Source organism: Salvia splendens, chromosome 10, assembly GCF_004379255.2.
Source record: "Salvia splendens isolate huo1 chromosome 10, SspV2, whole genome shotgun sequence".
NCBI lineage: Eukaryota > Viridiplantae > Streptophyta > Magnoliopsida > Lamiales > Lamiaceae > Salvia > Salvia splendens.
In genome coordinates, this window is record NC_056041.1 from 13,768,511 (window position 1) to 13,782,218 (window position 13,708).

The window sequence follows — 13,708 nt, forward strand, 5'->3', positions numbered from 1 at the left end:
AATATTTATTTTAATCATTAAAAGACAATAGATTCGAGTTCAAGTTCAGAAGATATTTTAAATTAGCAAACCTCGATTAAACTTTTATTTTTCTAATCTGATATCAATCTATTTAAAATAATATTAGGATACATAAATTAATCAAAATTTGAAATGATACTATTATAACAAAACACAAGAATATTAGTATGAGATAGAGAATATTTCACGACTCCCAACAGAATTGGTTAAAGAAACATGCACGTTTTGCGCAACACGATTTAAATAGGTAAATTGGACAAAAATCTAGATCCCTTTATTTTAGGTTTGACAAAGTTGCTAGAGCACAAAGGTGAGCACTAAAAATTGGGGAAAAGAAAATTGCTATGCAACTACGCAAAATGCATACAGCTAAAAAAGCAGCTATCTGAGCTGCACAAAGTTTACAAATTTAAATACCTAAATAAGTCAACTTTATAGAAAAATGAAATAGGAAAAGCGAAAGGCAAGTATCACCTAGCTTTTACTATCACCTAAAGCAACAAGAGCTGCGAAATTTCTAAATCAAGTATGCATGTAATCACAGTATGCCCCTTTGCGACATCGCCCATTCGCATTGTACGGGCACGGTGTTCCCCTGTGTTGTCTAGGACCACTGCCACTTCCACCACCGCCGCCACCACCAAATGATGATTGCCTGTTCCAAGGCCGGGCACCACCAAATCCTGAATCTCGACCCTGGCCTCCTCGTTGACCTGAGTACTGACCCCCAGCTGGGCCCTGCTCACCAGGCCATGGAGCCAAACCTTGGTTTGCATTACCTTGCCCGGACCCTTGAACAGCTGGAGGCGCCCCTACAGTTCCGGATGGCGGGCCCCAAGCGTTCCCAGGCATTGGCCCTGGGATTGGTGGAGCACCACCCCAACCTTGAGTTGGCACCCAACCAGGATTAGGGTTGCCAGAAACCATCCCTTGCATGTTACCTCCAACTGGATTTGCAGGTGGAGGAACCCATGCTGCAGTATTACCAGAGGGCGGTGGACCTTGCATAGCCGGGCCCCAGTTTACGTTTGCATTGGCTGGCACAGGATTCCCCCAACCCATGTTTGGATTGGCCGGCATTGCACCCCAGCCAACATTAGGATTTTGAGGTCTCACCACCATAGGATTACTGTTCTCAGCCGGTGCCACGCCCCAAGATACATTTGGTGTGGTAGGCGAATGCAGGTTTGGTTGGCTACTCTGAGAAGGTGGTCTCCACACATCAGGTTGAATCCCAGACACAGGGCCTGAGTTCGGGAAGCTTCCAGAAGAACTCTGAACGTTAGGTGGGGCCCAACCATAACCCTGTGCCTGACCCGACTGTGAACCACTACCCCTAACCTGAGTATCAGCTGGAAGATTCTGACTAATAACAGTATGCACAGGCGGGACAGCGGCTCGTGCATGGCCGTGCACCTCTGCTACATGTGGTTCACTCATTGAGGTTGTCTGATTATGCAAAGGGACTGCTGAACTCACCATGATTCCAGGCTGAGACTTGGGTGCCAGACTAAAATTGGTATTTTGCACGACGGAATTCAAAACTGTTGCAGGATTAGAAGGATGATTTGCAAGATTAGGCAAAACTGCAGTAGAAGATGGAATTCCTCCATTAGCAGAAGGTGATTGAACTGCAACAGTGAGATGACCTGCCGCTTTCCCTCCAGACCACCCAGCGTTACTTTGTTTAGGAGTCGGAGATGGTAGGTTCGTCGTATCATTCCCAGACCACTTCTCAGCAGACATATTTGAGTGAGAACCAGAACTTTGAATCAGTTTTGATCTCTCATTTTCTTGGTGCAACAATGTCGCAGAAATCTTATTTGGATGACCGGCCAATGTATGGGAACTGTGCAACGCACTTGTTGCTGGGAATGTGGTCTCAGCTGGCAATGCCCTCGGAAACTTCCCTGCCAGCGCATCAACCAGGAGTACAGAGTTTTCTTGCTTCTCTGTCACTCTCCATATCTTCAGATTAGCAGGAAAGTAACCTGTGTTATTCCATTTGCGCAACTGGACCATTGAAAAGGGACCTTGCACTTTTCCAGAAGGATCCTGATATTGCCACATCTTCTCTGATTCGTTTATCTTGACAGCAGGTTCTGCAGCCACAGCAGAGTAAGACCCTTGCGAGGGCAGTGACGCAACACCAGAAGCAGATTCAGGTCGGGATACAGTGCGCTGAGCGCGTTCAGCAGATTCAGACTTAGTAGTAGTAGAATTTGGCCTATTAAAATTGTCCGAGTCTTGGGTCGACTTGTCTCTATCTAAATTCCACAAATTCTCATTTACTATCTCACCAATATGGCCAGTATTGGTTGAAAAGTTGTTGCCGGACAGGTTCCTGCTCGGTGTAGCTTTTCCTCCCCCACTCCAAGATTCCTTTACATAATTATCCCCTCCAGGAGAGATTGGGCCCCTCCCTCTCTTACTAAAACCAGAACCTCGAGATCTCATAAAAGCATCTGCATAGAACAAAACAAATTCTGATTAGGGATTAGGATTGGAGAACTGTGACTATACTGAACACAAAGCATGTAAAATGATACTCCCTCCGTCCCATGTTACTTGGACTGTTGCTTTTCGGCTCGTCACAAACTACTTATACTATTTCTAGTTGAAGTTAGAATTAATGTATTTAATTAATATGTTAGATTAAGTTAAGAGGTCCTTTATTAAGTGATGTATCGTTACACTTCAAATTCTATTTTAATTACACTAAAAAATCATTCCCAAATTTATGGCCTAAAATGAAAAGTGCAAGTAACATGGGACGGAGGGAGTATGAAAGAGACCTCGTCTAGCATCTTCATTATCACTGTCATTATCTTCCGATTCATGACTAGGATCCATCTTCGGATCTGCGTGAATTTCCGGTATTTCATCTAGTCTGCGTTGACGCTCTTCAGGGGTCTTCAAAAGCTGCAACTTCTCAACACATTCTCTAAGCGTGATAATCAGTCAAGGGCAAACTAATCATTTCAGAGAAAAGCATAGCACATAAAATATACTACTACTACTATTCTAAAAATAATCGTTATAACAAACCTCAAACATAAAACATCATGATCGATATACTTTTTAAGAGGCTCACAGCATAGGCTGTTACATGGATGTCAAAGTTTGAGAAAAATATAATATAATATTAACTTTCCCATCAGACAAAGACATAGACATAGACATAGACATAGACATGATAGGTTAATAGGAAGTAAGGGAAAATGACATGCTTATATCAACATGCAGAAAAGGATATTCTTTTCTACGGCCTAAATCACTTGCTCGATCACGAAGATGACTAAGCCGTAAGGTCTCTGATTCCAGCCACTGCAAAGCAACATTAAAGAAATAACATCATCTAAAAATGTAAGCAGGATAATAAGATGCTATTCGAGACTAAAATACACATTCACAATAAAAATAAATGATCAGATCACGTATCCTGGAAAGATCAAACAATAGATATATCTGATTCCTAGCACAACTAGAGATATTGCTACTCCACTCTTCTGCACACATTAGAAAAAAAACAGCTCTAAACAAGGGAGCATGGAGCGAAATACTGTAAACAACCCAGGTAAGGAGTGTTTATATTTCATTCATGAATGGATATCATATTCCGCAATAGTGTTGAACCAAGAGGGATGCAGCATCGCGCACTATGCCAACAAAAATATGACGATCAATATAGAGCATGCAGGTAACACTTTCTATGGGCTTCAAAACTTCCAGAAACCCATTTCTGAAAGATTACATACATCGTTGACTCTGGCCACCTGTATTTCTGTCGTCTTGTCAAGGATCTCACCCTACAAAACAGAGAAGTCATCTCACTATAACTGTAATAATGTAATATTGACCAGCTAGGATAAAAACAAATGTATGTAAATGTGTATGTATTTACCACAGTCAGAGGACTAATGAGTCCACACTTGATACTCTGGCGCAGACGTTTGCATTCATCCTGTCATTGTCAGAACAGAAAATATGAAGTGACACAATTGATTTCATGGGATAAAAAGTATTCGCTATTGGTGAAATTCAGTTACCTCAGTGAACTCTTGATTTGAGATTGTATCAATTGATATTATTTCAGTTTTATCTAGATTTAGAATCTCTACCATTGTTTCAGTAGTTTTTTTGCCAACTTTGTAAGGTTCTGCTGCTTTGCTAGTTCCTGCAAACAAAAAATCAAGTAAAAGCAATATCAGCTCTGTTTTCAATAATGAGATGGAGGAATTGTGATGGGAAGGCTAAGCTACCACCGAATATAACTGTTATTAGTTATAAAAGCACTGAAGGCTGAGAGCAACTATAACCAATATGAAGATAATAAATGAAAATATTACCTACAACTTGAACTATTCTATATAAATCCTGCTTTTGGTTACTACCAGATATCCTTATGCGTACAAATGTTCCGATAACTTTCTCATTGAATGTTTCAGTATCTTCAAGTAGGTCCTCCATCAACTTCCTTCGCAGGTAGATCAAACCAATGTTATGCATGTCAATAGCTGCATAATCATCAAGATTAGACTGAGGCCCCCGATTATCCCCTTTCTTGCGTGATTTACGTTTCTTATCTTTGCCACCCTTAGTTAGGGTTTCAGGACTGGCCTCAATATCTAACTGGTCATTCTCAGTATCAACGACAATCCCTTGAAGATCATCATTTTGCTCATCTCTTATGAGAAAATGAGATTCAATAAGCTTTAGCATTTCAAAATGCCCAACTCGAGGTTTCCCGAATAAAGTCTCAAGTCTTGCATCACACACAATTTGACTTTTCCGACGAGGATCACGCAGCTTGTTTATTTTAATATACTCAAGCAAAAGTGCTTGTACATCAAACTGAGACAATAATGATATGTCACCATTTTTCATATGCGAGACAAATTCAAGTAGCTCCTGTGATGCCCACTCAGAATTCCCAGATAAAGAAACAGCTCTCTCTCGGGATGCAACACCAGTATCAACTTTTGACCTGGATTTTGATTGTTTTCTTATCTTTCTTCTTTTAGGCCTGACAGTTTCAGAGTTCTCAACAGAGTCATCTGAATCGGAACCTCCTTCATTTGCATCAGCCTTCACTTCAGCTGACTCCGTTTTGCTGGTGCCAGACACATCTGCTCCCTTCCAAGGGTTTCTAGCCTCTAAAATCTCACTTGATGACAATGACAACTTAGCTTTTAACTCTAAGTAATAATCCTTGAAGAGATACTCCCAGCTACTTCTGTCATCAAAGTCAATTTGAGCCTGCACCTCTCGTTAATAGCAACAAGAAATAATTAGAATAGTCATACAAATGCAAATAACAAATGGCTGGATGACCAATAAGACTACTTAACCCAGTTACAGATGTAACTAGGAACCAAATACTCATAATTCCAAATTTGAACAGTGTCTGATGAGCACAACTATGAAGTGTGAAGCCAGAGACAACCAAACTAAAAAATACTAAATCAAAATGATGATCAGAGAACAATAAATGCCTATAGATCTAAATAGTTATTGTGAATGTCATAACATATTCATACATAAAAGATTTTACACCATCATCCCATGGAGGGGGTGATCTCATAGTTCTTGGTGTGTGAAGATGCACTCTGTGGTGTTCCATTTTCTTTTCCCATTGAGGTACACTAGAATTAACTGGTTTTCTACGTACTTGGTTGTTTTAGGGGATGTTATTGATTTGTTAGAATTAAAAGTATTAACATTGAGTATAACTACAGTGTTGAAGAACTATGGTGCCCACTTCTACAATTTAGACTATCTTGCTTCCAGAAGTTGATTACCTTTTTTCCAGACTGAATACCATGTGCATCAGAAGCACCAATATGTGATAAATTATTTCAAAATCGCAACTGCACCTTTAGAGGCTTAACAAAAAGCCAAAGAAAAAACAGCCATGCTCCAAATAAGTGTAGATAGATAATCAAGGAAAAGCCCAAGGATCATTATGTCAAACATAAAAAGCTAGCCTTGGTGTATAAAGATTGAAGAACTGTGGTATTGATGTTTCCACATGCCAGGTGCCACTAATTAACAACAGCAATCATATATATAAAGCACGGGAAGAACAAGCTAATGAGAGGAGGCAAGAGAGATCATAGAAGCACATATACCATTATTTACCTGTTCATTGTTTTCAATCAACATAACAGTTCTCATGCAGGTCTCACAAAATCCTTTATTTCCTCGGACACATAAGATAATTGCATCTTTAGTGCAACTTTTGCACAGAGAGAAGGTACATGTATAGCACATATAGCGCGCATTCTTCTCACAAATGCTACACAAATGCCAGCCTGAAAATAAGGAGAATTTCATGTTCATCAGCAGCAAAAAAATACTACAACGGATCCTCAAAGGGTTCGATAAAGGTGCATATTAAAATTTAACCATATTATAATCAAACAGGTAGCAAAAGAAGAGCACATTTAAGTAGTTATGATGCCATTCAACTGTTCAAGTAGCGGCTTGGACAACGCAGTTATAGCAAAAAGCTGTCAATTAGGGTTCACTTTTTTAAAAAATGCAACTAAAATTCAAAAGATGTCATGAGGAATGGCTCTACATCACATAATAGTTCCAACATCTAGTTGATGCACGTGTAAAAATAAATCATGTTATTAACGTTAATTTGCAATATGTATATCTAAAGTTAGACAAGTTGAATTGTAGATATGTTTCTTAACAAGCATTTGTCGATCTAGCAAACTCTCTACTTGTAAAAATTAAATCCAAACAAGAGGCTGTTCATGGTAGAAAAGCAGCAAAAGATAATTGTTAAGGGTTAGTACTAATAAAAGAAGTACAACCCACAACAGTGTCATAACCTATCATCAAACATGTGCATGCACTTTTGAGATACAGAGAAACCCATACCACAGTTCCAGCGACCCTTAGATTTGAAAAATGCTTCATCTCGATTTACACAGGAAGGATGATAGGCCTTTGGGCAACCTCTGTAAACACATTAAGAAACAAAAACTAATGTAAAACACAATGACACACGTGGTGGCTACCAAAATAGTTAGAAGACGAGAGGATTTTTTTGTAAAATGAGAAAAATCAGCTCTGCAGAAACCTTACCTGCGGTCACATAGCACAAGTTCCCCACCATCAAAACAGATGAAACAAACATCCTCTCCCACAGTCTTCCGTGATGATCCTTTACCCAATGCCCTAGTTATGGATGGACTTTTTGTCAACTTTGCTCTCTTCCGCTTCCCTCCTGGCGATTTCCCTGATTCTGCCATATCAGTTTCAGTCTCCATTTCAGTATCTTGCATCCCAGTCTCCTCCTCAGCAGCAATTGTTTCATCTTCTTCGTCTTGTAGTCCACCAGGTGAATCATACATGTCTTGAGCAGTCTCATCTACATCACTCATTGTATCCTCTGTCTCCATTTTTCCATCGTCATCTGGGGTTTTAGAGTCGATGGAGTTGGTTCCCATGTCAGCATCTATTTCAGCATCTTTAGCCAGATGATCCACCTCAGCATTCCTTGTCATCTCAGATTCTACTCTGGACTCTTCTTCTTGTTTGATATCTCTTGCAGGGAGGTCTGTGTCCTCCTTATATTCTGACTCGTTCAAATGCACATCACTTGAGACCTTCAAGCTAAAGTTCTCATCATCCACCATCTTCGTTTCAGAAATCTGACTCACCTCTGCAGCCACCACCGCTTTATCCTCAGCATGCTCGTTTCTTTCGTGGTCACTAACATCTTCCAAACCTTCATTTGATTCATGTACCTGCTCTTGTTCAGAAACTTTAGCTAGATGCACGCTGCCATCTGTTTCAACTTCTGCGGCCGATATTTCTGCTACAGCCTCAGCATCACCTTTCACCTCCTCTTCAACCTCAGTTAATTTTTCACCTGCCCCGCATTCTGAATCATTTACTAAAAAATCCCCCCTCTCCTCAGCAACATCATCACTCCTTGCAGCTGTCTCTGCGCAATTGTCCACTGTCATTCTCTCCACTGACTCATTCTCCACTCCCCCCAATGCTGCAACATCCACTTCTTCCTTGCCCAACTCCCTCTCATGATGATCATTCAACGACTCAGTTTCCTCCATCACCACGTTCAATTCTCCCCCTGCACCATCTGTTTGCAATTCAGACAACTGCTGCTCACAGCTTGCATCAGTATCGGCCACTGACTCATTCTCCACTCCCCCCAATGCTGCAACATCCACTTCTTCCTTGCCCAACTCCCCCTCATGGTGATCATTCAACGACTCAGTTCCCTCCATCACCATGTTCAATTCACCCCCTGCCACATCTGTTTGCAATTCAGACAACTGCTGCTCACAGACTGCATCAGTATCGGCCACTGGCCTAAATTCTTCCTCACCTTTCACTTCAAGATGTGTGTCCTCGGCAATTTCAACACCTGCGGCATCCAATTGCGATTCTGAATGAGTAACATCCACCTCCAACTTGGCATCGAGAACAAGATGTGTGTCCTCGGCAATTTCAACCCCTCCGGTGTCCAATAGCGATTCAGAATGAGTAACATCCGCCTCCAATTTGGCATCAAGAACATGTACAATCTCTTCTTCGTTTTTTGTTTCAGACTCAGGGTCGATTGCCATTTCATCACCTTCCTTATTCACTACTGATTCATCAAGAACAGACGTATTGACTCCATCAGCAGCCACCCCCACCTTCTCTGCACAATCCACTCGCTCCGCTCCTTCCTCACCATCCACTCGATTAGCTCCTTCCTCCAGCGGTTCTGAAGCTGCCACTTCACCGCCGCCATCCTCAGCCGGAACCTCCACCGTACCTCCGCCAACCGCCACCGTTTCATCCTCCACCGACGCCACCTCTCTTCTCTCGCCGCCGATCATCACAGTCGAATCACCTGATTCCACAATCGAGCCGCATTCCGCGGCGCTATCAATCGCCGAAACTCCCAAATTTTCCTCATCCATTTCTCTGGTTTAAATTGTTCGTTCACGAGCAATATATATTCTTCATCATCCACAGTCTGATTACCGTTTTCCTTTTCTTTACAAACCCTAACCCTAATTTTGCTTCGAGCAGAGCGCTCGTGCAGGGGAGTTGTTGTTCTTCGACTCTACAAGATTCTTGAAAATGCACTAGGGTTTTTGGAAATGAGAATTCGATGGATTTCAGTTTTCGATATTTTTCTCAATTTATTTACTTTAATTTGGTAAGGAGAGTTGTTCATTTATGATGAATGGAAAAAAGTATTAATGAAAAAATGCCTCACTTTTGGGCTTTTGTAAATTTAAATGTATTAAAGCCCAGTTCAAATGGAATGGGCCATAAATGGAACATTTACTCCATTTTTCCCTTTCAAATGACTTTTATAAATATTATCTCTGTGGATACTTTAAATTTAAAAAATTAATGCGGCACATATCAGATGTTGACTCTCTCTCACTTAAAAGTTATGTCTATAGGCACTTTAAATCCCAAAAATTATTGCACGTATCAAATGTTGACCCTGTCTCATATTATCTCTGTATGCCCTTTAAATCCCAGATAATACTGAGGCACATCCACTCCCCCGGATCAAATATTGTCTTTATAAGTAAGAGTGATTAATTATGTTATATTTTATTAAAAAGGAAAATAATTTATATAAACGAGATATCCTAAAAAAACATAAATTGTTTATATTGGAACGGATAGGAACGGAACCAGGATTTTTATATGGGTGGAGCAAAAATATACTCTCTTTGTCTCACTCAAAATATCCAAATTCTTGAGTGATACGGGATTTTAGGAGAAATTGTTAGGCGGAGTAAGTAGTTGAATATTTTAATAAGGAGAGAAGATGGGGAGGGAGAGGGAGAGGGAGAGGGAGAGAGATAGAGATTTATTTCTAAATTTAAAAAGTGAACATCTTCAGTGGGATAAACTAAAAATGAAAAGTGGGATGGAGGGAGTATATAAATATGAGTACTCTATATTTTAAGGATTTAAGAGGGGGCATATAACGATATTTTAAAAAAGAGTGAACTACAAAAATGGTCCATGGACTATGGGTTTATCTCGCCCATAGTCCCTGGACTTTAAAAATATCGTCAGATATCCCTGGACTAAAGGTTTATCTCAAAATTGGTCTTTTTGCCATTTTTTAATACGAAAATACCCTTTTGAGGGTTTGGGCAATTTGGTCCTTTTACACTTTTAGGGCGTGTTCGCTGACTCTTATTTGCACATAATAGGGGTCAAATCTGTGCATTTATGGTCATTTGGTGTACACTAGATATTGTTGGTCGGCCCTCGAGAAACGCTCCAGCCCGCATTATTCCTCACATTTTTCTGCAAAATTAAATCACGCCTCGAGGTTGATAATTGAAATCTGGTCCGCTACAGTGTAAAAGATTTGGAAGGGAAATGACCATGCTATCCCTGAAAATTTTGAATTCCCCCCTCGTCGACTACTTTCCCATTTCAACTTTTTCGACTTATGTCTTCTCTCTCACTCTATCTCTCCTTCCACCTGCCTCTTTTTTCTCTCTCCAAATTTTGGTCCAAACAGTGGCATCGGGGAGAACATCGGTCGCTTATCATTTCTCCGACGGAACTGGTATTCTCAACATCCGATTTCTTTATCGGATCCGGTAATTTTTAGTGTCCGGTAGTATACTGTAGCTAATTTTTTGTTTCTAAGTTGTGGAATTCGTATTTTAATTTCAGATCTGTTTTGTTGTGGCAGCCGGACGTCCCTGGCGCCATTACATGCCGAATCAGTGAAGATCCCGTCGTATTATATGTTTTTTCCTAGATTCTGTGATTAGTTATATGAGTCATGTGTTGTTACGTTATGCGGTGAATGTGTTGGTCGTTTAGATTAGAAAATCCCATAATAACTACCAACGACCTTAGTCCACCGACATTTGAATTCTAACAGTAGGCGTAAGCGACGCGTTCTTCTCGAACACGCACGGCAGTACAGTATGCTAAAAAAATGCCTATGCAAGTGAAGCATATAGATCGGTTAGTTAATGTCACTGACTACGATTGCTTCGCTAATCTACGCATGGACCGGAACACCTTCGGTCGCCTCTGCCGCATTCTATCAAGCCGGGGTGGGTTGTCAACTGGAAAGTGTGTTGGGGTCGAAGAGCAGGTTGCGATGTTCGTCACCGAGTTGGCACACCATCAAAAAAATTGTGTTGTTAAGTTCTAATTCTGGAGGTCGGGATCTACGGTGTCGTATTGCGTTAACAAAGTTCTGGGAGCTATTCTTAGCATACATGGGAATTTGTTATCTAAACCTGAGCCGGTACCGGCAGACTGTATGGACTCCCGTTGGAAATGGTTCAAGGTGTGTTGTGTGCTTATGTCCAAGTAGATGGAAGGGTACAACACATTGTAATAAGATTCGTTTGCCTTGATCTTCCAAGGCTGTCTTGGGGCACTTGACGGGACCCACATCAACGTATTAGTGAGCTACACTGACAAGCCACGCTATCGAACCCGCAAAGGTCAAATTGCAACCAATACCTTAGCGGTTTGTGATCGGAACATGCAATTTATATTCGTCCTCCCTGGGTGGGAAGGGTCGGTTGGGGATTCGCGGGTGTTGCTTGATGCTGTCATGCAAGAAGGAGGTTTAAGGGTCCCGCAAGGTTGGTATTTAATGCATTTGATAGTACAGTTTTGGCATCCAACTAGTCCCATATTTCTCATATATCTAGCGTCTACTCTTCGCAAGATGTTATTACCTATGCGACAACGGGTACGCAAATAGCAATGGATTCTTGACACCGTACAAAGGTGTGCGTTACCACCTGAAAGAGTGGGGTCCTGGTAATACGGCACCGCAGAATCCAAAAGAGCTGTTCAACATGCGGCACACTAAAGCGAGGAATATAATAGAGCGCGTGTTTGCTGTGTTGAAGATGCGTTGGGGCATCCTGTGTTGTGCTTCTTATTACCCAATCAAAACTCAGATACGGTTAATAATGACATGTTTTCTGTTGCATAATTTCATACGCCGCGAGATGCCTAATGACCATATAGAAGGCCAACTTGATTCGAATGTTTACTACACAGCTAACATCCCCGACGTAGACGGAGTTGAGTTTGTCGACCACGTGGAACCATCCGCCGAGTGGATGCAATTCCAAGATGATTTGGCGAACGGAATGTGGCTCCATAGAAAACGTGTTTGATGTCACGATTTATTAACCATTGTTGTTGACATTATTAACCTTGTTTTACTTTTTTATAATTTCGTAGTAATAACAATTTGTTCAATCTTTGTATCGGTGTGTACAGCATTTGATGAATGATTGTTTGCAGTCAATCACAAAACATACCATGCAACAAGGAGTGTACCTACCATTATGCAGTTGTGGTAACGGCAGGATGGACTTGCGGCGTGCCGGTAGAACAGCCAGGCATGCCGGAAGATACTACTACAAGTGCCCAGTTAATGGTGATCATCCTGGATCGTTCAAGTGGTTCGACGAACACCCTAATCTCGAAGAAGTGTCAACAGCCGGACTTTCGACCACTATGAACAGCCCTTCACGTTACCAAGAGGCCAATTCTATGACCGCAAACTATCATGATCTCCGGTCCCATGTGTGCTGTGGTCGTAGCAACGTGGGCGCCGTAGTCCCGCCGAGTGTACTTTTTGGTTTGATGATTGTGTCGTTAGTCCTTCTCGGGTTTCTACTAGGCAAACTAGTTTGATATTTGCCTTGTATTATGTGTATGGTGTTTGGTCATAAGACATTTCTATGTGATGTGGCAGACAACAATGATATGGCAAACTAATGTGATATTTGGCTTGAACACGACATTTCAAACTCTAATCCTACAACGGCAATATCATGCGTCAACCGACAACACACGTGCAAACAAAAACCGAATTAGAGGGTACCAAATCCATTACACAAATTTTCAAAAGTTTGTCATAACCTACGACACACTCTTAACCAAGATTTAACCAACACAACAACCCATTCTAAACACCTTATGTCTTTTCAATCACCACGTAAAAAGTGACCTCCATCAGATTAACCAGTGTGAAATGCAAACGATCCCCGTCAGCAAGTCCATTCCCACGCCTGAATCGCTTCCACCCTTTTCTGACCTATATTTTGGAGTTGCTATGCAGGAGGGTAAGCATCCACGTGTTCTCTATGGTGAGGAAGTAAATCGGTGCTTGGAGTGCACTATTGGGATATGCCGATGCTAGAATTCGTACGGTATCTCAAAAGTGCGGGCAATGTGTGATGTCGTGACCGTAACAGTAAATGATAGGCGTCCATCCAAGTCCAATGCGTCGTGGTCATCTTCATATCCCGAATCATCTAATGAATTGGTGTCTGAGTCGCTAGGTTGGTAATCGTATGTCGTTTCAACGAACGGCGTTGGAACATCATCGTCGGGGGCGTACACGTAGTCTGTTTACAAGACAACATCGCATACGAATATGAATTCAAAAAAATACAACAAATGTGATAAGTACAAAATATTAACCTTCCTCGTCGGTTAGAGGTGGAACTCCTGTGCGGACGGCGTATCTTTTGATGTAGAATGTGCCCACATCAACTAGGGTAAACGTCATAAAGTCCCCATGTTTGAAGAGGTTGTCATCAACGAACTTTCACCAACCGGTCTGAAAACGAGTCCTGTTTTCCATACGAATGAGTTCGACTGTCCATTCGACGCC

At 41.3% G+C, this 13,708-nt stretch overlaps 1 protein-coding gene across 1 annotated transcript; it reads right to left on the minus strand.

The window, feature by feature from the left end:
* Positions 1-259: 259 nt before the first annotated feature.
* Positions 260-9,189, minus strand: LOC121752353 (zinc finger CCCH domain-containing protein 19-like). Its single transcript, XM_042147373.1, has 10 exons — positions 7,123-9,189; positions 6,916-6,995; positions 6,163-6,335; positions 4,371-5,280; positions 4,071-4,198; positions 3,926-3,985; positions 3,780-3,830; positions 3,278-3,348; positions 2,817-2,971; positions 260-2,486 (listed from the first exon to the last, which is right to left on the minus strand). The coding sequence occupies exons 1-10, from the start codon at positions 8,973-8,975 to the stop codon at positions 544-546; spliced, it is 5,424 nt and encodes a 1,807-aa protein (XP_042003307.1). The 5' UTR covers positions 8,976-9,189; the 3' UTR covers positions 260-543.
* Positions 9,190-13,708: the final 4,519 nt, after the last annotated feature.